Genomic DNA, 26,906 nt, shown 5'->3' with positions numbered 1-26,906 from the left:
ACACGAAACGAAAAACAACATCATCATCATGTACCATTTCAATTTTTTTTATAAAACAAACAGCACACATAACTTTGCAAAATGATGAAAATGGTAATGATTACGATGAGGATGAAGATGAGCCATTCTTGCCCGTGGGGTGGCCAGGAGCGTTGTCAAGCAGCAGGAGTATCTTGAACGAAAGGTTCTTTCCTGCCAAGTACCTCTCGACCTGAGGAACGAAACAGGTATGGATCCAGTTCATAAAAAGTTCAGACGTCACCCATGCCTTCCTGTTCGCCCTCCAGTACACAGGCAGCACCTGCCTGTTTTTGGTCTTCAGCGCACGTGGATTCAGGGAATGGTAGACCATCATGGGCTTTACCATGAAGTCACCTTTGGTGTTTACGCAGAGGAGAAGGGATACCTGGTCCTTCGTGGTCTTGAAGCCGGCTGCTTTGCTCTCGTGCTGCAAGATGAACATTCTGGTCAGCATCTTTTTTCAAAAGAAGCTGGCTTCTTCAGCGTTAAAAACCTGTCCCGGCAGGTACCCCTTCTCCTCGATGAGGATCATGAATTCTGTAAGGAATGCCTTTGCTGCGTCGTGGTCCTCAGAGGCATGCTCCCCTAGGAGCTTGATGCGTGCATTGTGGGTAACTGCAGGAGGGTGAGTCGTCTGCACATTGTTTGTGGGGGATTTTAATGGGTAATGCTGTGTTCGGCAGCTGATAATAGACATGGTGAGCGATGTCATTGTGTAATTGGTCTGCATGTAGCTCGCTGCTATTTACACTAATAGATATACTGAACGTTTACATTCTTTAACTCACAGGACATGACATCTTTCCTATCCGCAGGGAGATTATGCTGAGCGTTTTTAAAATGTAAGAGCTGTGATGGTGCGGTTTGAAGCAAGATGGTGATTTACACGAAGATGTGCTGAACGTTTCCATTGTGTAATGCTCATATGTGGTGAGCTGATAATTACCGGATACATCAACAGATGCTGTTGGTGTTTTCATTCTGTAAGTAACTCACAGGGGATGGCATCACAGGGAATGACGTGTTACACTAGTGAGACATCCCACAAAGCTATGTTTGTGCCGCGAAGCTACAATACAGTCCCGTATGTTTAAAGTGCACATGGTGAGACGTCCAGCGAAACCGTTTATCCTGCGAAGCTACAATATACGTACAGGAAGCAGGTCATGTTTGCAGCTTGTGGAAAATATGTTATTTGCGTACGTACAGTATTGTACTGTACGTACATCCAGCTGTTTTGTGCATGGCTCAAGGAAGATATGTTTTGGAACTGTGTTATGCTCGTGGAAAAACAAATAATCATGGAAATAAAAATAAATAATAAAAAAAAATTATTATAATAATAATACAAAAAATAAAAATCCCAGCGAAAACCGTGTCCATGCGGGGCAATTTCCCACGAATGTAGGAGCATGTCGCAAGTTATCAACTGCGAATACACAGAACCTGCGAATGTTGGAAACACAAATGCCGGGGTCTGGGTGCACAGAAATATCTAATTTACATAAGTATTCAGCCCACTGAGTATACACAATACACCTTGTGGAAGTGCCTTTGGCAGCAATTACAGCTTCAAATCTTTTTGGGTATGTCTGTATCAGCTTTGCATATCTGGATTTGGGGATTTTCTCCCATTCTTCTTTGCACATTTGCTCAAGCTCTGTCAAGTTGGACAGCAAGCGTCGGTGAACAGCGATCTTTAAGTAATTCTACAGACTCTCAATGGGATTAAAGTCTGGACTTTGGCTGGGCACTCAAGGAATTTCACGTTCTTCTTTTGAAGCCATTCCAGTGTTGCTTTGACTGTATGCTTGGGGTAATTGTTCTGTTGAAACATAAATCTTCGCCGCAGTCTCAGGCCTTTGCACTCTGAAGCCGGTTCTCCTCAAGGATTTATTTGTCTGGATTTGGCTTCATTCATTGTTCCCTCTATCCTGACAAGTCTCCCAGTCCCTGCCGCTGAAAAGCATGCCCATAGCATGATGCTGCCACTACCATACTTCACGGTAGGGATGGTGTTAGATGGGTGAAGAGCTGTGCTTGGTTTCTGCCAAACATAGGACTTCACATTCAGGCCAAAGAGTTCAATTTTCGTCTCATCAGAACACAGAATCTTTTGCCACATGCTCTCAATCTTTCGCATGCCTTTTTGAAAACTTCAGGTGTGCTATCATGTGCCTTTTTCTCAGGAGTGGTTTCTGTCTGGCCACTCTCCCATAAAGCCTAGATTTGTAAAGTGCTGCAGAGATTGTTGTCCTTCTGGCAGGTTCTCCCTTCTCAGCTAAGGAACTCTGTAGTTCTGTCAGAGCGGTCAATGGGTTCTCAGTCGCCTCCCTGACCAAAGTCCTTCTTGCCTGGTTACTCAGTTTGGTCAGGTGACCAACTCAAGGAAGAGTCTGAGTCGTTCTATATTCTTTCCGCTTCCTAATGATGGAGCTCACTGTGCTCTTGGGAACTTTCAACATTCTAGAAATTGTTTTATTGCCTTCGCCAGATCTATGCCTCCTCAAAATCATATATTGGTGTTCTATGGACAATTCCTTGGACTTCATGGTGGAGTTATTGCTCTGACATGCATTCTCAACTGTGGGACCTTGTATAAAAAGGTGTGTTTCTTTCTAAGTCATGTGCAATCAATTAAATTGGCCACAGGTGGAATCCAATCAAGTTGCAAAGACATCTCAAGGATGATCAAAGGCAATTGGATGGACCTGAGCTCAATTTGGAGTGTAATAGCAAAGAGGTTGAATACTTATTCATGCAGGACATTTCAGCTTTTCATGATCCCACCCTGAGACGGTCCGCGTCCAAACTCCGTCTTAATCGGACTAAACGTCACGACGTGACGTCACACAACGTGAAAACACATTTTTGGACATAACTCAGTGACCGGAAGTCATCGCGACTTCCGGTTGACGCCAAATTAAACTTCATTCAAATATCTAAATGATTACGAAATGCATATTATTACAAGTTACGCATAGTTTTCGCAAGCGTATGACGTCAAAGTTTTGCCTATTGACGTCATTTAAAAAAAAATATATACGCTCTTGTGCAGCCAAAACTACTGAAGCAATCATTCTCAAATTTTAACACGTGATAGCCAATCTTGCTGAAATAGTCTGGGATAAAATCACGTCATAATCACACTTAACGCCATGACGTTACATCAAAAAAAGGTGAAAACAAGCTTTTGAAGATAACTCAGTAACTGGAAGTCGTAGCGACTTCCTGGTGACGCCAAAACAAACTTCAATGGAATATCTAAATGTTTTAAAATGCATGTTAGTACAAATTATGCACAGTTTTCGCAAGCGTATGACGTCAAAGTTTTTAGCTATTGGCGTGATTTAAAAAAAATTCTATTCGTTCTACAGGTCACAATTCTTAACCGATTTGGATGAAATTTTAACAGCTGATAGAAATCCACAGTGCAAAAAGATATGTGACTTTTGGTGATGTTCAAGATCAGGATCTGGATTCTGCATCACTTTATATTATCTCCCATTATAAACCAATGGGGAATTTTGTGAATTACACATGGCTATTTCTCAAACAGTTTTGCACTTATATTGAAACTTATACTGTCTATTTATGCATGTAATATTAACATGTGTTCAAAGTTTGATCGCAATTGACCCAAGGTCAAGGTCAGGGTCACCCAAAACATGAAAAACACACATATAAGATACATATTTTTGTTTTACAACATATTTCAAACCTGATAACGGGATCGTAAAGCTGGTTGAAAAGCAATGTTCCTCGGTATTTTCAAATATTTTCTACGATCAGAATGAAGGCAACAAGCACCGATGATAAGTTGTTGAATGTCACATGGTGGCTTTAAATGAGTTGTGAAAATTTTCAATCTGCTGCTATTACCATGACAACGCGCGCCTGATAATTGTTATTTGTGACGTCGCGTCATTTTATTAATGTACGAACAAATAAACACCACACATTCCATGACATTACAGCTTGGACCACCACACTGAAAGGTCAACTAATTCGCCAAGTGTCGTGCTAAGCACGATTTTTCATTTGTTTGTTTGTCTGTCTGTCTGTTAGCAACTTTACGGCAAAACGGCTTTAGCAAACACTATCAAATTTAATCCACAGGTGGGCAATGAACCTTGGACGACCCCATTAACTTTTGGGTCCAATTGGATCAAAGGTCAAGGTCAAGGTCACGAAAATATCAAAATCGTTTTTCGCTCATAACTTCATCAAAATGATCTGATTTACTTCAAACTAAGCTTATAGTGAACCTTATTCTATTTGTCACTTATAATACTTCCCATTCCTACAGTGAAAAATGCATATTTGAGAAGATCGGTAGGGTCCGAAGTTTTGGGGGTCATGGTCATCGGTCAAAATTACAAATTTTCCATTATAAATCAAAAAACGTTAGGAATATGCGTGTTTACTATGGAAGACATATATCAAGTCCTTTATTAGCTTTCATTTGACACCATGACCTTTGACCTTACATGGCCTTGAAAGGTCAAAATCATTTTACGGTCATAACTTCGGCAAAAATGGTTTAATTGACTTCAAACCAAGACTAAAATATTCCTTATAATCAACATTCAGGTTAAGGATGTATCAAATTAAAACTTGATCCCCAAAATAACTTTATGCCTTAAATGGGTGGGATTTGTTGTGCCTGGCACCACTTGTTTTTAATGAACTTGTGAAAATTTCGAAAAAAAACCCTAAAATTCCACTTTGACACGATGTGCTATTATGTGTAGATAAATGCCAAAAAACTCAATTGAATCAATTTCAAATTCAGGCTGTAACCCAAGAAAATGTTAAAAAGTCAAGGGGTGTGAATACTTTCCGAAGGCACTGCAGTTCATCTACGACATCCAATCCTCAAATCTGAAATCAGATTTCGATTATATCCTTTAATTATTCTGTAACAGCTCCAAAGCAAGGCTTTTTGAGTAGATCGAATCAAAAGACCCTTACGAAGTGAAGTTGAGCCGACCAAGGATGAGCCTTTCATGAAGGTAAGCTGTTGATTATCTTCAAAAGGCATGTTTAAATTCACCCAAACACCCAATTTTCATTCATGCACTTCCTTGGACTTCCCTTCATATGCATGCACAGTATCAGGCTGCTTGGTTTCATGATTTTGGAGTTATGGAAGAGAGACACACACACACACACACACACACACACACGCACACGCACACGCACACGCACGCACACACACACACACACACACACACACACACACACACACACACACACACACACACGCACACGCACACGCACACGCACTGACTAAATGACTGACTGACTGACACACACTGCCATTTATTTTTATACTCGTATGAAAGCCCCTCAAAAACGACGTGCTGGAATTATTTTAAGCAAAATATTCGAGGAGTCTGGAAGATATGATGTTTCGTACCAAGAAAAAGTGTAATAATCAAACATGACGTGCAAATATGACGCTATTTTCTTTATCTTCTGGGCCGTTTAGTTTTGACGGTACAGCCTCGTGAGCATGGCAAAGTCCGAAGCCTTGGGCGAGCGTCAGGTGTGCTAATATATTCTTTATTTATTCGACATCCTACAGATGTAAATGAACACACGTTTTACTCTGCGCAAGTTCCACATAATGTGAAGCGAATTTCACCTCCCTGCACCTTGCATTTATTTATTTATTATCTTGCCAAAACGAAGTTTTTGCAAGATATGTTAGTCAGCTTGTATGTTTTTTGTTTTTTTTGTTTGTCTGTAATCACGTATAGTATAAAAAATTCTGCAGAGCACAGTTATCAATGGAAATTTTTGTAACTTCGCATATCAGAGGCCTATAGAGGTCCCTTTCAGCACATAAAATTTTGAAGGTCAAGGTCAAAGGTCAAGGTCACTTTGTCGCAAATCAGGGGAGTTGATGAAACCCTTATTTTTTTTAGTAATTTTGATCGGATCGTCTTCAAACTTCATGGGAATATAGTTCATGGTCTGGCGCTCAGCTGATTAATTTTTGGTGGCGATCGGCCTTGACCTTCATATGTTTTTTATTTTATTTTATTTTATTTTTTTGTCTGTAATCACGTATAAATCACTCTGCAGAGCACAGTTATCATTGGAAATTTTTGTAACTTCGCATATCAGAGGCCTAAAGAGGTCCCTTTTGTGGTGTACGAGGTGCAGTGGAACATGAGAAGCAAGAGTGTTAGCAGCAACTCCGCTTTATTGCGCGTCCTGATGTACATTCCTGCCACCCCTAGCGGGCGAGTCATGATATATGAAAACCCAATCACGTGATACAGCACACTCCTCCCCTCGTAAAATGACAAGTCAAATGATGAAAGGACAATCATAACATGACCAACCGAAACCAATCAACACTCAAAATCCTCCAAGTACAGCGGCCGCATCCTGACCCGCCTCGGATGAACGAGCTGAGCCCGCGCACGAACCTGGATCATGAGCCGATTCCACCGCGATCTGTTTGGCCGTGATCGGCCCGCTTTGGACCTGGCCCAGCGCGAACACATCGACCCGGTCGGCCGACTCAGACGCAGCTGGACCGTTCGCACACGGCAAGCGCGAGAGCCCGTCACAGTTAGCATGCTTCTCGGTGCTTTGGAACTGAATATCGTAATTGTAAGCAGAAAGAAACAGACACCACCGCTGTATTCGCGCGGCCGCTACCACCGGTACACCGCGTTCGGGTCTCAGGATGAATTGAAGCGGTTTGTGATCCGTCTGCAAAGTGAAATGCCGCCCCAGCAGGTATTGATGAAACCTCCGCACACCCCAGACGAGGCTGAGAGCCTCGCGCTCGATCTGGGCATATTCCCGCTCTGCTGCGGACAGGGTCCGGGATGCAAAACAAACAGGCCGCTCGGAACCATCGTCCATCCTGTGGGAGAGCACTGCCCCGATGCCATATGCAGAGCTGTCGCATGCCAATAAGAGCGGACGCGCAGGCTCGTAGTGCACGAGGACCGATCCTCTGTGAGCAGCTGCTTGACGCGGTCGAACGATACCTGGTGTACAGGCCCCCAGGCCCAGCGCTCGTCCTTCCTGAGCAACCGCGTTAACGGCGCAAGTTGTGAGCTGAGCCCGCGCACGAACCTTTGGTAATACTGGGCCATACCAATGAACGCGCGCAGCTGCGTCTTGTCGCGAGGCGGTGGCATGTGCTGAATCGCCTCCACCTTCCAAGGGCCTTTCAACAGCCCCTCCGGCGTGATGATGTGCCCGAGGTATTCCAAGCGCTGCTTGAAGAACACGCACTTGTCCCTGTTCAAGCGCAGGCCGCATGCTTCTAGCTTTGTCAGCACTTGGGCAATGTTCGCCAGATGCTCGTCCGCCGTTTTCCCCGCAATGAGCACATCGTCCAGGTAGGTCTGAGCGGGCAGGCCAATGCAAACCCGATCCATGGCTTTCTGCCACAAGGCTGGGGCCGAAGCAATCCCAAAACAGAGTCGGGTATATCGATAGAGCCCTTGACACGTGTTGATTGTCAAAAGCTCGCTACTCCCGGGATCCATCACCAGGTGAAAATATGCATCACGCAGGTCTAGCTTCGTGAAGTATCGACTCCCCGCCAATCGCGCATATATTTCATCGATTGACGGCAGTGGATATTGCTCCATGCTGAGCCCCGGGTTAACCGTGGACTTGAAGTCCCCGCACAATCGGACGTCCCCATTCCGTTTCAGCACCGTGACGACCGGGGTGGCCCAATCTGAGTACGACACCCGTTCGATCACTCCACAGGCCTCCAGCCTATCCAGTTCACCCTTGACCTTGTCCCACAGGGCATACGGCACCGGTTGTGGCTTACAAAAACGAGGAACCACCCCCTCCTTCAGCAAGAGCTTTGCCTGCACGCCCTTGAGTTTCCCAAGGTTGTCGCAAAACAAACCTTGAGTCTGAAGAATCTTCTCCAACTGATCCTCCCACCGGCTCAGCACGGGTTGCACAAGGTGAACTGCGGCCCAGTCTAGCCTGATACGGGACAGCCAGTCTCGGCCGAGGAGAGATGGTCCCCTCCCCCGCACGACGTACAACGGAAGCGTGGCGACCTGGCCTTGGTACCGCACAGACACGTCTGCCATCCCGACTGGCGTTATCTTCTCACGGGTGTACGTGAACAGCGTGAGGTTTGACCTGATAAGCTTCAGGCCGTTGAGTCTACGGGCGGTCTGTTCGCCTATGATCGACACAGCCGCTCCCGTATCAACCTGAAACGTGATCGGCGTTTTGTTCACTTCGATTTCCAACGTCATCGGGCGCGCCGCCGCAGGGCCAATTGAAAACAGGCTCAACAACGGCCGACCGCCGAGTCGAATGTAATGGCTTCACCCTTCAGCCGTAGAACCGCCGAAACCATCTTCGCATCTTGTAAACCAGCAATAAAACGATCTCTGAGCCGAGCTGGACGCTCCTCCGCCGTGAACTTGCATGCCACGGAAGAATGCTTCACTCGCGCCACAAAATCAGCGACGCGCTCTTCCGCACCTTTCAAGAGGCGATCAAACTGGTATCGAGCGAGCTGTAATGACATCTCCGGCACCATGTGTGCTTTCATCTTCTGCACAATGTCCTGAAATGACAGCCCGTCATCACGGGGCTTGTCCGGCGCCACCAAATCACTCAGTAGTCGATAATGTTCCGTCGATAGCGAGGCGAGCAAGATCGACTTCTGTTTGCTCTCGTCGACCACATCATTCACGTGGAAATAGCATCCCAATTGTTCTGCAAACAATTCGAAGTCGTCTCCGACGAAAACGGGCACCTGTCCGTGCACCGTGACTCGTCGATCATCCCATCTTCGTCACCAAATGTGGTGTACGAAGTGCAGTGGAACATGAGAAGCAAGAGTGTTAGCAGCAACTCCGCTTTATTGCGCGTCCTGATGTACATTCCTGCCACCCCTAGCGGGCGAGTCATGATATACGAAAACCCAATCACGTGATACAGCACACCTTTCAGCGCATAAAATTTTGAAGGTCAAGGTCAAAGGTCAAAGGTCAAGGTCACTTTGTCGCAAATCAGGGGAGTCGACGAAACCCTTGTTTTTTGATTAATTTTGATCGGATCGTCTTCAAACTTCATGGGAATATAGTTCATGGTCTGGCGCTCAGCTGATTAATGTTTGGTGGCGATTGGCCTTGACGTTCATGGTTAGCGCCTCAGGTCAAACATATTTGACCCCAAGGTCAAATTTTCAAGTTTTAGGAACCATATCGTGAAGTACCTCAAATTGAACACCTCAATGAGTGCTTTCTAGATATGTCAAGCTTGAGACATTATGACGTCATTTGGTGACGTTATGAGGAAAACGCATATTTTTCATGGTTACTCTGTAGAACGATTCTCATCGGAATTTCTCGTAGGCAGATATTCCTCAAGGAGTCGCTCCTGGTGGATAGCAGCTCTGTTCACCTCAGTGTGACCTTAAAGAAGTCACACGTAGTCACCTTTTGGCAAGATACGGGTCACCCTGCGGGTGACATTGGTTTATTTATTTTTTAAACGTTTCTATGCCCTTGTTTCTGCCCTTGAAGCTCAGTTTCCAAGTCACTGTCTGCAATTCCAACAGAAGAGACTTAATTACTCTTTCATGTGAAATGTTTTTCAAGTGTTTTTTTAATCCCGAAAAATAGACTGCAATGAACACACAGTCATGTTAAAAGATTGGCCTTATGAAAGGGGACAGACAAATACAGAAATACACAATATTTTGCAGTATATAGGTAGATACTGCAAACTCAATCAGCGCAGGTTCCAATATTGTGGGTTTCTACTAATCGTGAGCAACCTATTGTGTTCCGATTTTGTTATCGCGGTATTTATTTCGGCCAATCGTGGTTTTTGAGCTGAGATACGATTACCTCTCATAACGAGCCGATTCTTGTTTCTCGGGCACTGTTAATTGTAATCAGACCAGTATACAGGAACGAAGCTAAGTTTGATAATAAAACATCATCGAACAGGAAATGACATATGGAGATCCTGTAATACTAGATCTCCAAGATCTAGTATAAACCCAAAAGTTAATAATAGCACCCAAACGTAAAACGATGGACAAAATTAATTGAGCCATCTCCCTCGATTTTTTCTCGAAGTCCAGGAATCGAACCCCCCTTCCCATTGGCCCTTTACTTTTTAACTATCGCGGCATTTTCTCGGAACCGAACCCCCACAATATTGGAGGGTTTGCTGTGTGTGTGTGTGTTGTGTGTGTATAAATACTTTTTTTAACTACAGAGGTCAAGGTTCATGAAATAGCTGAAGGACAGAGAGAAGAAATAGAAATGAGAAAGCATTTAAAACCCAAAAGAACAGGAATGAGAACAAAATGTTGTTGAAAAAAAATCATTAAATGCTTGTAAGCTTCATATTATGTAATTTTTTGCATTATCTTCCCTTCACATGCAGAACTCATTTGGATTTTGGACAGCTTATCCAAATCCAGGCTGTAGCTCAGCACAATACACAAGTTAATGTACTCTTCCTATGGATGTGCCAAGCTTTTAGCCAAGTACAGCTTCATCTGGGTATTAGTGACAAAAAAATATGGAATTTTACCAGACATTAATTCTTACAGCCCATCAGGTAGCACAAGCATTAACTGTGCAATCCCAACTCACCTGAGTATAGTTGGGACATTCGTGTGGACTTTGATGCCAGCTCCAGTCAGTTGAGCATTGGTCGATATCAAGTTCCTGGAGATCTACGTCCACCCAGACAAGACCCCTGTATGGAACAAAAGTTCCATTCAGTCATTATGCAACATTACATATTTTTGAATGATACAAAAAAAATCACTTCAATTTAAACACGTTTCTTGTTAAAGGGCTTACAATGAAAAGAGAGTAGTTATTTATCAGACAATTCATGCTGCAATGAAAGAAAAAGACACAAACATAGCATTCCTTGGCTCAATAATGGTCGTGTCCAAACACATTGCAGAGACCGACATCCACAAACATTTATTTCCTTTTGAACCCCATAATAAGAATAATCTCGAATGCTCAAAGTGGAGGGAACTATTGGCGGGCTCTCCACTGCATGATTTTCTTTTTAAATAAAAGGCTGTATTCAGCATAAGCTTCAGTCCAGAAAAGAGAGGGAAGCAGACAGAGAGAAGAATCTGAACAGGAAAAAGACACAAGCAAATACTGTATGTGTTTGAAAACACGAATACAGCCACACTGGAGTGGCGTTATGGTTACACAAACTACAAAACATAAGGGTACCTGCCTACAAGTTTTAACCACTGATCTGGCTCTCTTTATTTGAGGGATTATCACTCCATCTGTAACCTAAAGTACTGTTGTTTGTATGGTCAAATCAAACACTTTAACCACAGCCACAACCACAGTTGGCACAAAGAGCGAACACAGTGAAGATCTCTCTGCAGATGACCCTACAGAGACATGACAGAAGTAAATAGACACGTAAAATTTATTTATTTCATCTGTATAAAGCAAGTTTTACTCAGTGATTTGTTCTAATATTCAACTATTTATTTGCAGAAACGAGTTACTGGGGCATGTTTCACAATTAACTATGCCTCGAACGCCGGGAGCACACGATCTTTGCAATTTTCAAAGAGGATGAATTGTTGTCCAATCAGAATGTGGAATCAGCCAGCGTCAGATAGCTCAGAACCTTGGCATTCCGTTTTCTACGGTCAATTGGGTGATTGTGCAATTCACGAGCGAAGGCAAGGAATCCACAGCTTTCCGTTCTGGTCGACCTGGGCCCTCAGAAAGGTTTTTTTGAGCTGTCAAGCAGTCCATTGAGAAAACTCCGCGTTGCAAGGCAGCAGATGTTGCAGCGGAGGTCCAAGTTAGCTCAAGAACTGCCGTGCGGTACCTTCATCAACTGGGATACGATGAGAGAGCAGCTCGGAGAAAACCTCTTCTTGGACCAGCCAACATTCAAAGGAGAAAGAAGTGGGCTGACGAGATGGCCAACAGACCCTTGGTGTTTTGGCAAACTCATTTTTCAGATGAGTCCCAATTTTCTCAATTGTCTGACAGTGGACGGGTATGGGTCTGGAGACTTCCCAATCAAGAGTTTTCTTTGAACCGATTGCAGCCAACTGTCAAACACAGTGTTTTTCAGTGATGGTGTGGAGAACAATCTGGAGTGCTGGTCGGTCAGAGCTTGTGGAGCATGTTGGCAACATCAACTCTATGATATACATTTCTATCCTTGAGGATGGACATCTCCCCATCTTCTCCACTGATCAGATGGTCAACCAGAGAGTTGGTGTCAAAGCCACCCAATGCTCGCCTGTTTATATATTTATCGTTTTTAAAAGACGAGTCTAATAATTAATATTTTTTTATAAAACATTGCAGTGAAGTCTGATCCAAATAATTTTAAAGCAATACAGTATATGCATTTGTATATTGTAATCAGTAACAAGAGCGCAAGTGAGCACAATATACGCCCGAACAAGAAGGTATATACAGAATTGTGCTACTACATGGAAAACAGCATCCTGGTTGCCATGGCAACCAATTTAGATGACGTACGTATGTCACGACACACCGTCTCCACAGTCTGTACCTATGTAGCAAATATGAAACGTGAAAGTTGAAAACTTTGGGAGTTAGATTGCGGACAGGAACGGATGGAAAACAGCATCCTGGTTGCCATGGCAACCACTTTAGATGGCGAACATATGTCGCCACACCGTCTCCACAGTCTGTACCAAATATGAAATGTGAAAGTTGAAAACTTTGGGAGTTAGAGTGCGGACAGGAACGGACGGACGACCGGTATCACATAATACGCCCCGATATATATATATATATATATATATATATATATATATATATATATATATATATATATATATATATATATATATATATATATATCGGGCGTATAAAAAAAATAGTGTGGGAGATAAAAACATTGGAAAGGAAAAAATAACTTGCACCAAAAACTTTAACATTTTCACGTTCACGCTCACGCCGGGGGTATCGCTATAGCTCTCTGTTCTTCGAACAGGCAAGCTAAAAACAACATTCTGTTCATGGAAGATGGAGCTCCATTCCACACTGCAAAAAAGACCAAAGAATGGCAGGACAGAAATGGGATCAAGCGACTTCCATGGCCAAGTCAGTCTCCTGACATGAATTCCATTGAACACCTCTGGGCCATATTGGATCGACCTGTGTGGAAAAAATCCAGGAAACCAACATCATGGGCAGAATTGCTAAACCTTTTGCATGAAGTCTGGGCAGAAATCCCACAAGAGAAAATTTCAGAACTCGTTAGTTCTATGCCTGAAGAGTAAAAGCATTGAAATCTACAAATGGCAAGTTTACCAAATGCTCGTGTATGTTTTAAAATGGGTCAAACAAGTCTGGAGACGGCAATGGTTCACGAGCGGTATTTGACGATGTAGATCATTTCAGAAGTCAAGGATGAGACAATGTGATAATTTTTGACCAAGTTATAAAAATGATCAACATGATGTGGTACGAGTGACAGGTTATTCGCTGCAAAATGTCGAAAACCCGGTTTCGTTCAACAACTTTCAAAATTTGACCTTTGCATAACCTTTAAAGGTCACAAAACAATGTTGTGGACATTAAAATAAAGAAACAGTATACGTGCTATAGCTTATTGGAGTTAGTTCGTCAAAGAAGATCGAAAACCCGGTTCGATTCCCACAACTTTGAAAATTTGACCTTTGTGAACTTTAAAGGTCAAAGTTCAAGGATTATGACCTTTGGTGCAAAACTTCCTCTGGAACATTCCAGGAACAATATAACGTCATATAGGCTATATGGCATTTCACACTCCTCGGATTATCCATACTTTGATGAAATCAGCGTAAAAACAAACTTGAAGGGGCGCCACGGGCAAGGTGTTTGAGATAGAGCAAAATGGTTTCAAGACCTTAGGTGGGGAATGACCTCAAGATTATGCATAGAAAATATTGTCATCCGAGCTCTCAAAGTTTGGGTGGTCGTATGATTTTTCTGTCAAAATTCACAATTTTCTAAGTTCGTGGCCTTGTGACCTTGACCTTGGGACGAAAATGAAAAAAAAAAATCGAGCTCTGTGGGGCTATGCAGGTGCCATTGGGCTAACCAAATACCGAAACCCCTGCCAGATTCCACAAACCCCCTCGGAAAAGATGTAAATTGAAATCGGCTACCCCCTAAAAACACATGTTTTTTGGGCGTGGCTCCACCCATAATGGGCGCACCATGCCCATTCTCAGGAAAACACAACTAGATAATGATATAAACCTCCCACCAAAATTTTATCAGGATCGGATCAAAACCCACGGAGCTATGCTCGGGACAGACAGACAGACAGATACAGACAGACAGACAGACAGACAGACACCAATAACGAATATAGTGGTCACTTACTGACTCGTGAAACAATATACTTCAAATGTTCAATTAATAAATTCTTTAAAAACAATGGTGTCTATATACTTCTGTCATGTCTCTGTACTTGAAGCAATTTTACACAAAACACACCCAAGTGGAGACTGAGCTTCGTACGCTATCAATTATGGAATTAAGTTGAATTGACTCCTTTCGGGAGACTCAATTATCCAAAGCAAGGGACATGGGAAAAGACGGCAAGATACTGACATGCATGCAAGCTTATGAAATACAAATAATTGAATCGCATTAGACAACAGACATGGGACTACCGCATGAAAGACAGACCCAGAATAATTGCAAGAACTTGCACAACAGGGAAACTAAACATCCCTAAGGTGACAACATGCACAATGACCATTCACATGGATCTGTGTGAGTGATAATGGAGCAGGCGCTTCACCCCCGGTTGAACAGCAGGAGGGGGGTACTGAGATTGCGGGTAGCAAGGGCCGATACATTCCGGCAGCAGCAGTACACATGAAGGAACACGTTTTGTGTACAGCAAGTGATCCAGCATGCAATAGAAATACCGCCAAGTGCACGTCTCTGCTCCACACTCACTCCTTTCATCCCTTGCCCTACCCATTACACTAACTCCCTCCCCCCCCCCCCCCGTCTTTGCCCGAGGCAGAGTAGACCAATGGCCACTCAGACATCCCACCAATGACAGACCAGAAACAGTCCCCCAATGTTGATGGCAGCTGGGGTGGGGGGACCTTTGCACTTTGATGGGAGGAAGAAAAGAACAAAGCTGTACCACCCCCTTCCTACTCACCCAGCCTCACAAATTTCAATATGAGAGACATGTGACAAGACATCCTTCACATCTCTCGCTACTAAAGGTTACAGTGACATCTCAGTGGTGTAAAATAGAACAGGATGAATTATCTCTATCCACTTGTCCTTAATACATGTAGAAACATGTCTAAAACGATGCGAACACGAACAGGGATCAATACGATAAATCTAATAATTGACTCTGCCCTGGCCCCCCCCCCCTTCCACACCCCTCCTCCCAACTCTCCCGAACCCACCCACAACATGAAAAATGAACAAAGGTAGTGGTTCCATGAAAATGCAATTGCATGGTTGATTGTGATACATTGGAATAAGCATTGAGGGTACAGGAAGTTCGAGGAATTAGACATAGAGAGGGGTCATACAAACAAAATGTACTGTGGAAAAGAGAACAAAATACATCAACAATATAAATAGTGGAACATGAATCTGATATGTGGTGGGGCAAAGTAATCAGCAGGAAATAACAAGATCTGAGAAAACAGCTCAAACTCAAAGGGCACTCGATAGAGTGCATACCTCTGCCACGTTACGCCTGATACACAAGAACATATCGGGCCCAATACATTTTTGAAATATCATGCTATGTTTCGGCTTTGGCCCCATCTCTCAATGGTGAAGATTCACTTCAAAAATTAAATAATTCTCGTATCCAGATCCGGATTCGGATCTTCACCAAAATCGAATCAATTAGTTGTGGTCACACACTCAACCTGTACACCAAGTTTCATCCGAATCCGTTCACAACCTTTTGAGGTATCATGCAATATATCGGTTTCGCCCTATCGCTCAATGGTGAAGAATCACTATAAAAATTCTCGTCGTCGGATCCGGATCTTCACCAAAATCTAATTAGTTCATCCTTGTCAAACACCCAACCTTCCCACCAAATTTCATCCGGATCAGTCTACAATTTTTTGAGATATCCTGCACACAGACAGACAAACAAACAAGAAAAAGATGTCGTGCAGAGCAAGCTACTTGCAAAATCCACCCCCTCTCCAAAGGTTACCATGGACACATAAAATTATCCTTTTCATTATGATTAAAATCCACAATCTTAATCAAAGCTCAGGTCAATCGGATGAAAATTGATGATTTTAGAAGTTTGACCTTGAGTTGATCTTTGACCTTTTGCCCTCAAAGTACCGTGAAGATCGGTTTATAATTGTGACCTGTGAACGATAAACAGACAGCCAAAATAACAAAATCGACAGATCAATATACAGAGAAATCTTCGATTTTGGAAGTGACAAACGGGCAGACAGAGAGTAGTGAAAACATAACCTCCTTCGTCTTCGGTGGCAGAGGTAATAATATGGCAAGATGTTGTAAAATATAAGACTTTGAGATTGAAGTACATTCGTTGATTAATCTTCTGCTCTTATGCTGTTAAATTCATTGTTGTTCTCAAAATAAACACAAATACCCATGGCACAGAGATGAGGGATGATGGCACACATATGAGTCAGAATCGATGACTCAAAATTTTTGCATGTTGCTTTATCATTGATGTAAAATATTTCTGTACACACCTTATTATTTTCATTTAATGTCTTTATTTTAAATTGAGCCTCATAAATAAGAATAAGAATATACACAGAAGTAGAGAATGGTTATTAAAAGAGAGTTAGGACAACATTGAGGCAGGGGTGTTTCACTCAGAGTGGTCAATGCATGTAATAGTGTCTCTGTAAAAGTGGTATCAACAGACACAGTGGATGGATTTAAACTAGAACTGTATATGTACCAAGAAGCAGTGGGGATGGAGGGATATTGGCAGAACTTTTAGGTAGTTTGAGTATGGATGGGTGATTGTGTGCATCTGTGTGGAGTGTTGTCGGTATGGGTCTCATCAAGGGGTGGAGTGTGGTTGTTATGCGTTTCTAACCCCAAGAACCACCTTCACTTACTCCTCCACCACCCCCCCCCACACCCGTGGAAAAAGAGGGGGGGACTGTTTTTTTTAACACAAATAACGTGAAAAACATTTTGCATTTTTCCTTTTTTTTCTGATGTTGATGTGAGGCAGGCATAATGGGGCAAATGGCCTCCAACTGTGTCTAATTTCCTTGTGTACAATGGTGGCCCACAGAGAACGGCACATGGCGTTGGTTCGCTTGGCCAATTAGGTAACTACCACGTATTTGTGGGCACGGTTCTCCATCGACTTCATTCATCTCACCAGTACGGTAAACCGACCTTGGGCACGAAGATCCATTTGGAGATGAGTCTTGTTAACGGCGTCCATGGTTATTTTTGTTTTTTTAACAGAAACACCGGGTTCAAAGTTTTCCGCCCATGCGGCCATCACTGTGTATGTATGTATATGCAGTATATACAACATACATGTATATATATATAAATAATATGTATATAATATACATAATATTTATATAATACACTAGACAACCCGTGAACCCGTTGGATTCCCATTGTGACAGCGGTTGATAAAAGAAAAATCATTTCAAGACAAAAAAAAAGAAAAAGATAGCTCCAGTGAACTATACCGCTGAGGTTGTTTGCATTGATCAAATTCTCCCGAAAAGTACTTGACTGAATCGGAAATTGATTTTTTAAATAATTTTTTTTCGTTGCCCGATTTGAACAAAACTTGATACTGCACACCGCAGGAGAATGGTGAGTCAGGTGGCCATAAAAAATTTGCGCTATCGTGTACCGTTTTGGCTGTATTTCGGAACATACAAGATGAGTTTTAGTAATATACATATATATATATATATATATATATATATATATATATATATATATATATATATATATATATGTACGGTATATCTATGTATATTATATATATATATATATATATATATATATATATATATATATATATATATATAAATATAAATATATATATATATATTGTGACAGAAATGGCCCTGAGTTTGCTACTAAATATAGGATTAGCTCAGATCCCCCATTAAATGCATGTTTAGCCAGGCTGTTCGGTAAAATGGACGTTACATGTGTGTCGGGAGGTTTAAGAGGCTGTTTATTGTTCGTGCGGTGGTGGTGTATGAGAGCTTCCTCTTCTTCCTTCCCCTCTCCGGACGATAGGCCCTGCCCAGTCGGCTGAGGGGGAGTGGCCTGGAGAGGGAGGTGGAGCTGGGGGGAGGAGTTTGTCGGCTTCGTAAAGGGGCGCGCCCCGGAAAGAAAAAGTGGTAAGAAACTGAGAGGACGGAGGTGATTCGGCCGTGAGAGAAATGGCAGTCGGCTTTGAGAGGCAAGTGAAGAAAAGGAAAGACGGAGGTGATTCTGCCATGAGAGAAACGGCAGTCAGCTTTAAGAGGCAAGCAAAGAAATGGAAAGAGAGGGGTGATTCTGCCGTGAGAGAAATGGCAGTCGGCTTTGCGAGGCAAGCGAAGAAAAGGAAAGAGAGGGGTGATTCTGCCGTGAGAGAAATGGCAGTCGGCTTTGAGAGGCAAGCGAAGAAAAGGAAAGAGAGGGGTGATTCTGCCGTGAGAGAAACGGCAGTCGGCTTTAAGAGGCAAGCAAAGAAATGGAAAGAGAGGGGTGATTCTGCCGTGAGAGAAACGGCAGTCGGTTTTGAGAGGCGAGCGTAGAAAAGGAAAGACAGGGGCGATCCTGCCGGGAGAGAAACTGCAGTCGCCCGAGTCCGGCCGGTGGTGGAACTGAGAGCGCCGAAGCTGCAATCTGCTTCGAGAGGAACTGGCTGCTGTGTGCTAATCACGGAGCCTCTGTCCCAACTCACCTCACGGCTCGACGACGTCTTGGAATCCCATGGACCCAGCCTGCCGGAGCCCGGCACCTCAATTTGGCCTTGTCTGGTGAATAGGCCAGGACTGAACTTGAATGCTGGACCTTGTGAGAAACCAGCTGAATCCCATCGTCGATCTGACGGTCTTGTGCCGTCGACCTTACGCGGGGTCAGAGCGCGCGGGGGCTGCGTGCGGTGCGACGAAGGAGAGCGAGCGCCATTTTGCCACGCGGCATGTAACGAGCGACATTCGTGCTTTTGACACTTTCCTCTCGTCATCACCAAGTACTCTGTCTTGTCTGCATGCTGTCTATGTCTTGTCTGCATTTTGTTTAAGGCTTATCTCGGTTGGGACCCCCTCAAAACCCGTAATCCGTAGTTCCCCAGTTAAGAACGGGTTATAGATTGATAAAAACATTGTCGTGAATATTTTGCTCGTGTTGTGTTCCCCAATAAATCTGGCTGATTCGTATGAAGTTGCCGCTTTGAGTCAATTCGTGCCGCGCTGAGAAACGATTCGCTTGATTGGTATATAAAACCAAAATGGTTACAGACTGGCAGAAAACACTCGGCATCTGACAAAACCAGTATGTAACCGGGCTCTATTTCCCAAACTGCTGGTAAGGTCCAGGGGTACGTTGGTATCGCAATTGAAGACGCGTGACCTCAGGCCTGTGCCGAGCCAGCCGGCGTTATAAACCCCAGAGACGGCGGTGGTGAGGGTGGCGCCGAATCTGTAACGTTTGGCGATCAACACTCGGGTGAGAAACCCCGCCATCCCGGATGCGCAACAATATATATATATATATATATATATATATATATATATATATATATATATATATATATATATATATATATATATATTTATTTAGGACCAGTCAAAAGTTTGGACACACTTACTCATTGAAGCGTTTTTCTTAAATTTCACTATTTTCGACATTGTAGAATAATCGTGAAGACATCAAAACATTGAAATAACACATATGGAATTATGTAGAAAGCAAAAAAGTGTTAAACAAATCAAAATATATTTTATATTGTCGATTCTTCAAATAAGCCACCCTTTGCCTTGATGACAGCTTTGTACACGCTTGGCATTCTCTCAACCAGCTTCATGAGGTAGTCACCTGGAATGCTTTTCCAACAGTCTGGAAGGAGTTGTATTTATTATATTATATAATGTGTATATATATATATATATATATATATATATATATATATATATATATATATATATATATATATATATATATATATATTGTTGCGGTCTTCAGCGCGCCGGCGTGCTGGCTGACGGCCACGTAACCTCGAATCGCGGCACGTCGCCCACCGGACGGACAATCCAGTCGTGACCCTCTCGGACTAACGCCGGGAACCAGTCACGGGTGGAACTTTCGGTCTCACCGCGATCGAGCCAATCAGCCCCCGCGTGGGATAGGGTTGCTCGCCAAATTCGACCTACCTAAGTACCCACGCGGAGGGTAGACCGGGCGATCGCACCTCGCCGCAGGTCGACTTCGGACACGGGCCACTTAAGCGACCCGTTCCGTACTATCAGAATAACCGAGCGGTGTTATCGTCGACCTCGACGGTTCGATTAATTATCGGGCGTATTCAGCCCACTACCAACCCTTTACGTGAAGCAAGATGAAAGTTCAATGGGGGAAAAGACGAAGCGAAGCGGGAGAACAGTTCAACAATAAAGCACATTTATTCTCGGCACACGGGAAGCACACAAATACAATTCCACCAAAAGCACACATAAAAAAAAAGAAAACACAATTCAATTTACACAAAAAGCAAATATAAAAGCGAAAACAATGCAGAGCTAATACCGACTACCGAGCACACGGCAACACTTATACAATTCTACTTCACAGACGGCGCCGACAACACATACCCAAAACCAAGGAAAAGAAATACCTCAAGAATGAGGCGGGCCTGAGGCCGAGACCGGGTCGCGCCTACCCATCTGGTGATGAGACGCGGAGCGGCGATGGCGCCTCACTCCGCGGGCCTCGCGGACAGTGTCAGGCAGGGGGTGGGAAAAGGGGCCCCCTTGGTCGCACTATCTCAGCGCGGGGGGAAACAGGAGGGGGTTGCTGATGCTCGGGGTATAGAGGATCTTTATTATCCCTGGTGTGCGTCTCCACCTCGGCCAGGTCGCGCTGCCGGCCTCCCTCGGGCGTGCAGCTCCTGGCACCGACGCGAGCACCCCTCGTCTGCCCTCGCCGCTGCCGCCTCCGCCCTGGACTCTCCACCCTGGACTCTTTCTTTGGGCTCCTCGTTCGACTCTCTTCAGCTTCTCCAGCTACTGCAGGCTTCGGGCTCCAGACTTCCACACTCCACTCTCCACCCTCCGACTCCTTTTCCTTCTCCTCCCTCACCAACACCGGCCTTTTATCCCCCCCCCGTAGCTTCGCCTTGACCCCTCCCTTTGACCTTTCACCTCGCTCCCCATTGGCCCGAGAAAAAGTGGGCGTGAAGGCTTTTGATCCACAAATTTGCATATATCGATCGTTCTGGAGGCGGGGCCAAATCGCCCCTCGCTCACCGATTGGACGGCAAAAAGTGGGCGTGTGTCGTTTTGATCCGTTTTGAAGCACAAAATCCGTGATTTTGTACACGCTGTTCAACGTGCGCCCTGCACGAGTCCAACACCGGTACCACAGCGGGGCAAGAACGGTGGCGATGCTACGGTTGCGAGGTGTGACGTGAAGGTCGTGGCGGTTGTGGTGAAGCGGTGTTGTGGTTGGTGGTTGATGTTGTGGTTGTGGTGGTAATCATGGCGGTTGGTCCAAAATAAAGATAGTAAAAGAAAAACGGCTATCCTGAAGAGTCGCAGCTCGCATAAATGACATGTATTCCCACTAGACAACGGGTTTGGACCTAACTACACATGTACTTACCGAGATACCTCACCTAAGGGACCTGAATGGTGGTTTGCGGGAATTTGGTAACCACAACACTACCCCCTTCCCTTTTACAGACTCGTCCCGAGTCGTCAAATTTTCGTGTGCCATCATGTGTAGTTTTCCCAAGTACATTTTACCTACGGATCCCTGAGTGCGACATTCATGGTATTCGTGTCCCCAAAATAAATAACCTGAGGGCTGCGTAACTATCTAAACAAACTCACTCATACGGACGACTTAAATAAAATTGCCGGCGCTAAGACAAACATGCCGGGGGCGCACTCATATTTACAGTACATCTTAACCTTAACTTACAAATTTTACACTAAACCATGGCCCAGGATCACTGAACTCTGCAAAAGAAAAGCAGTTAGCAGGGAGCCAGGCTGCTCGCATGCAGTCTCTGGCTCAAACAATGCAGGTGACAGGGAACGTGGCTGGCTGCTCACACGCAGTCCAAGGCCTTCCCTTTTGAACTGAACGCAGTGAACCACAACGGTGCATGGGCTGCACAAACGCAGTCTCCGTGCCAGCTCAAGCGGCACACGCAATGAGCACAACGAATGGATGCATGAATGGATGGACGCAAACACGGTGCACGGGCCGCCACTGCAGGCCCGTGTTGTAGCTGCCAACAGGGCAGTTCTTGCAGCTTGCAAACTGTTGCTTTCTGATCCTGGCGCACATGGAAACGAACAGGGGGGGGGGGCAAAGCAAAAATTGAACGGGGCTGGTGAACATGGGCAGTGGGCATGGCATGGCAAAGGTGAGCAGGCAATCACAGCCCGCAGAATAAGGCCGCTGCAGGCAAACTCAGCCGGCAGATGAACTGGCCGGCACAGGCCTTGAAGAAAACAGCCAGCAGATGAACTGGCCGGCACAGGCCTTGCAGCACAGCAGCTGCAGACGATCCAGCCGGCACAGGCCTTGCAGCACAGCAGCTGCAGACGGTTGGCCGGCCTCCGCCTTGAAGCAAAACACGGCCAGCCGATGAAGTTGGCCAGCTCTTGCCGTTCAGTGGAGGTTGGTGGAGGGAGTGCGGTGGTGCTGGCCACTTGGAAGGTGGGCTCGGACCACCTACCTGTCTCCCCTCCCAACCTATCGCCTTTGCCTGTCACTGTACATACCCACTCCCTTAATTTGTCAAACCCCAATTTAGCCCCAACTTATTTTTTATTGTTTTTATTTTTACTTCCCCACTATAAATCGTCCCCTAACCCCCTTTATCGTCCTTGTTCGGCTAACCTATTCTGTCACCTAGCCTACTCCCAACCCCTACGTTCCCTTCCCGGAGGGGAATAAGGGAGAGCTAGCGTCCTGTGTCGAGGCCCAACGAAGCCTCAGAATGGCCTCCCCAGAGTTCGGCGATCTAACCCAAAGTGGGTCCAGCGGCCCACAACGAGAGCGAGGGGATGGATGGTGCGGAGGGGTACATCTCCTAATCTACCCTAACCATTTAACTGCTAAACTACCCCGGGGCTTTCAACAAGCGCCTCTCGCTTAAACTATTGGTTCTAACAACCCAGATTCCTGTCGCCTGTGTTGGTGTCCTCACAATTTCGGGCCTCGCCCCGCAATTTTCTCTCCGTGCCCTCACACGGTCTCCTGGCTGGGACACGTGGCTCCCTTTGGCAGGCACGACCCTCTGCCGAATCTCCCGCTATGGCACCCCGGGCACTACACTGCCTCCGAGCCTACCAGCTCCCTAACACCGGGAGTGCCCCCATGGCACCTCCCCTGAAACGCACACGTGGCAGGCCGGCCTCCCGGGCCCCTTTCCGAGGGTCACCCGTGCCCACAACACTGCCCACGCGGCCACGGCGCCGGGCCCCCGCACCAAGCAGGCGCACCCGTGCCCACTACTCTATCCCGGCCCCCCATGGGCCCATGGCCCTACCGCGGCCGACCAGCCTGGTGCCCGGGGTACCCACTCAGCGATACCTTTCGCAGCCACGCTCCCAAGCCCGTCAACAGGGCTCCTGCACCCCTCCAAATGGGTCTCGAGCCTACTTTCCCACCAACAACAAAACGACCTCCATTTTTCAATTTGACTAACCCAGCTAACTCAATCTACACTGACCCCCGGGGTCCCTTGGCGGGAGTCACTCCTCCCCCAATCACTCATCGCACCATGCATTCCCCATTCACTCCACTCACACAGACCCGCTGGCCTCACTCACTCAACAAGTACACGTACTCACCTCACAACCCACAACTCTTCAACACACACACCGCTGAACTCTGCCATCCTCCTAACTACATCCCCTAACTAACTCGTGCTCCCACGTCGTCCCTTAAACTACAGCACGTTCCTTTTAACACTACGTAGCTAAGCTACGTCCCCTCTACACATTCATAAGTCTGTCCATGTCCTCAAATAATCCCATTTTATTTCCCAACCTAAATCTGGCTACAATCCCTCTAACTAATCCATTCCACGGACTCCATGAGGACTTACCCCTGCCCCATGAAGTCGGTCTAACTAAGCTAACCCTTCCCCCTAACTAGTTTCCATCCTGTGCCCAGGTCAAGGGGGTCTTCCACCCCTTGCCCAGGAATCCTGTGTACCCGAAAGTGAGGCTTGTTCTTCCCTTTTTTTTTCCATGCGCAGCACCTGCGCGGCAACTCAGAGCTCGCGCACTTTGCACCTGCCCGTGACGTCATGCAGCTGCACGTGTTCCTCGTCCCTCCTTGGACGGTGCCATCCGGCAGAGATACCCCTCCTGCCGGATTCCAACCCACGTGCAGCCATGACGTCACCGTGCGCAGAAAAAAACAAGCCCCACGTCTCGAGGGGTTCCCCACGCGAACACATGTGCTTTGCCCGTTGGAGCTTAACACACACGATCGCGTGGAGAACCCGTCCGGTCCAAATCCGTAGTCCTGCCTAAACTTTGTCCGTCCGCGGGATCGGCAAATCCACCGCGTGCGTTTCCGGACCGGGACTTCACTCTCGCAAGCGAGCACGTGGTGGTCTCGTGCGTTGCACAGCACGAACCTCGTGCTCACTGCTGGGCGAACCCGGCACGGTCCTCGAAACAACCACAGCCGCTACCCGGCTTTCTTTCCTCCCATGCCGCCGTCTCCGTCTCCATTCAACACACGCATACCTGCGTGTTACGACGCACACAGTCCACTCCATCACATTCACACGGGGAGACGCGGCTGCGTGCTCCCGCATGCCAACCGACATCTCCCTTACATACCGCTCTCTCACACACACGGTCTCCCTTGCACTCGGCCGTTCACTCACGCGTGCGGGGGCACTCACCCGCGGTGCCTCACTCGCACTCCGTGCCTCATCCACACACGCGGGGGCACTCAACCGCGGTGCCTCATCCACACACCGTGCCTCACTCATACACGCGGGGGCACTAACCCGCGGTGCCTCACTCACACTCCGTGCCTCATCCACACACGGCGTGCTGGGAAGCACGTACTCCGGCACCATCGCCACCACACCACTCACACACGGGGTCGCTTCCACACACGGGGACGCACTCACACCTTGCACCACACACACAGGGACAACCACACTGGGGATTTGTGTCCCCACAAGGGTCTCCGGGGCCTCTACACCCCCCAAGCTCTCCGTGCACCCGTCCACAGCACTCGTCCCCTCAACCTCGCAAAGCACGACCGAACTCACCTGGTCGTGACTCGCCTCAAGGGGGCATACTCCCTCCCCTCGTTCCTGGAGGAGGCCATCCAGGTGCTCGCACTGGGTCCCTGCACGCTCCGCGAGCTCACCCCCATTGTCCTCCACTACCTCCGTGTGTGTGTGTGCGTCACTTACCCCGTCCAATTCACCTCTATCTCCCGTGTCTCTCTACATTTTATTCTTTCTGTCGTCGTCACCTCGTGTCTCGTCTCACACGTTTTGGTCTCCCCATTTAATTTTTCCTTTTGGTCACCGTCGATTCCTCTGTCACGACTCTCGCCGAACACGCCCCCTGAATTATTTTTTCACCCGCCTCCACCGCGGGCCTGTCAGCCGTTGCACCCCTTCAGCTCGTTTGCTCCCACACGTGGAGTCGCCATTCCCAGCTCCCTGGTCACGGCCTTCATGCCCGCCTGCAGGCATCGGCCCATGTTCTGCGTCTCACCCCGTAGTTCTTTCATTCCTTCCTTCATGTTTGCTTCCATTCCGTTTATTTGCTTGTTCATTTCGTTTTTCATTTCATTTGTATTTGTATCCATCTTTTCGTTCATGCCTTTCATTTCGTTTGTATTTGTATCCATCGTCGTTTTCACTTCATTCATTTGCTTGTTCATGTCTTTCATTTCGTTTTTTATTTCATTTGTCATTGCCGCCAGCATGGCGCATAGCTGGGCCACGTCGGGTGCGCTTGAGTGAGCCGTTTCGGCAGGGGTTGGGGAAGGGTCTTGGTGGAGAGGGGGGGGGGAAGGTGTCATCCACCGCGGCCGCTGCCGCACCCACCTCGGGCCCTGGGTTCAGTTGGGCGAGTCCGTGTTCCTGCACAATCAACATTTCCTGCTCGGGGATTCCATCCTGGACCATGGATTCTACATTACTACACATATACATTTCTAATACCCCCGGCTCCCGCTCGCCTTGAGACGCCATCTTGCTTCTCGTGAAGGGTTAATTTAGCTCGCTCGTAATTTGGAGGGAATCGGGGGTCGCTTCTCTCACCCCTGGACCGATTCCCGTGAATTTAGCCGGAGACAGGAGAGCCTGTTTTCCTGTTCTCCGGTACCAGTGCCGCGAGGAGGGCGATGAATTTGTATCGCACGACCTGACACCAGTGTTGCGGTCTTCGCGCCCGCCGGCGTGCTGACGGCCACGTAACTCGAATCGCGGCACGTCGCCCACCGGACGGACAATCCAGTCGTGACCCTCTCGGACTAACGCCGGGAACCAGTCACGGGTGGACCTTTCGGTCTCACCGCGATCGAGCCAATCAGCCCCCGCGTGGGATAGGGTTGCTCGCCAAATTCGACCTACCGAAGTACCCACGCGGAGGGTAGACCGGGCGATCGCACCTCGCCGCA

At 46.4% G+C, this 26,906-nt stretch overlaps 1 protein-coding gene across 1 annotated transcript in view; it reads right to left on the bottom strand.

The window, feature by feature from the left end:
* The window catches only part of LOC147030994 (metabotropic glycine receptor-like), a 191,813-nt gene that overhangs the window by 123,773 nt on the left and 41,134 nt on the right, over positions 1 to 26,906 (bottom strand). Inside the window, exon 2 of the mRNA XM_085875634.1 lies at positions 10,653 to 10,758. Within this exon, the coding sequence (XP_085731760.1) occupies positions 10,653 to 10,758 (106 nt within the window). The remainder of the gene's footprint in view (positions 1 to 10,652; positions 10,759 to 26,906) is intronic.

The sequence above is a fragment of the Eptatretus burgeri genome, chromosome 3 (genome assembly GCF_056783735.1).
Source record: "Eptatretus burgeri isolate ZD-2024b chromosome 3, Ebu_testis_v1, whole genome shotgun sequence".
Taxonomy (NCBI): Eukaryota; Metazoa; Chordata; class Myxini; order Myxiniformes; family Myxinidae; genus Eptatretus; species Eptatretus burgeri.
The sequence above is the reverse complement of the archived record's forward strand: the minus strand, read 5'-3'. Positions and strand labels throughout refer to the sequence as shown.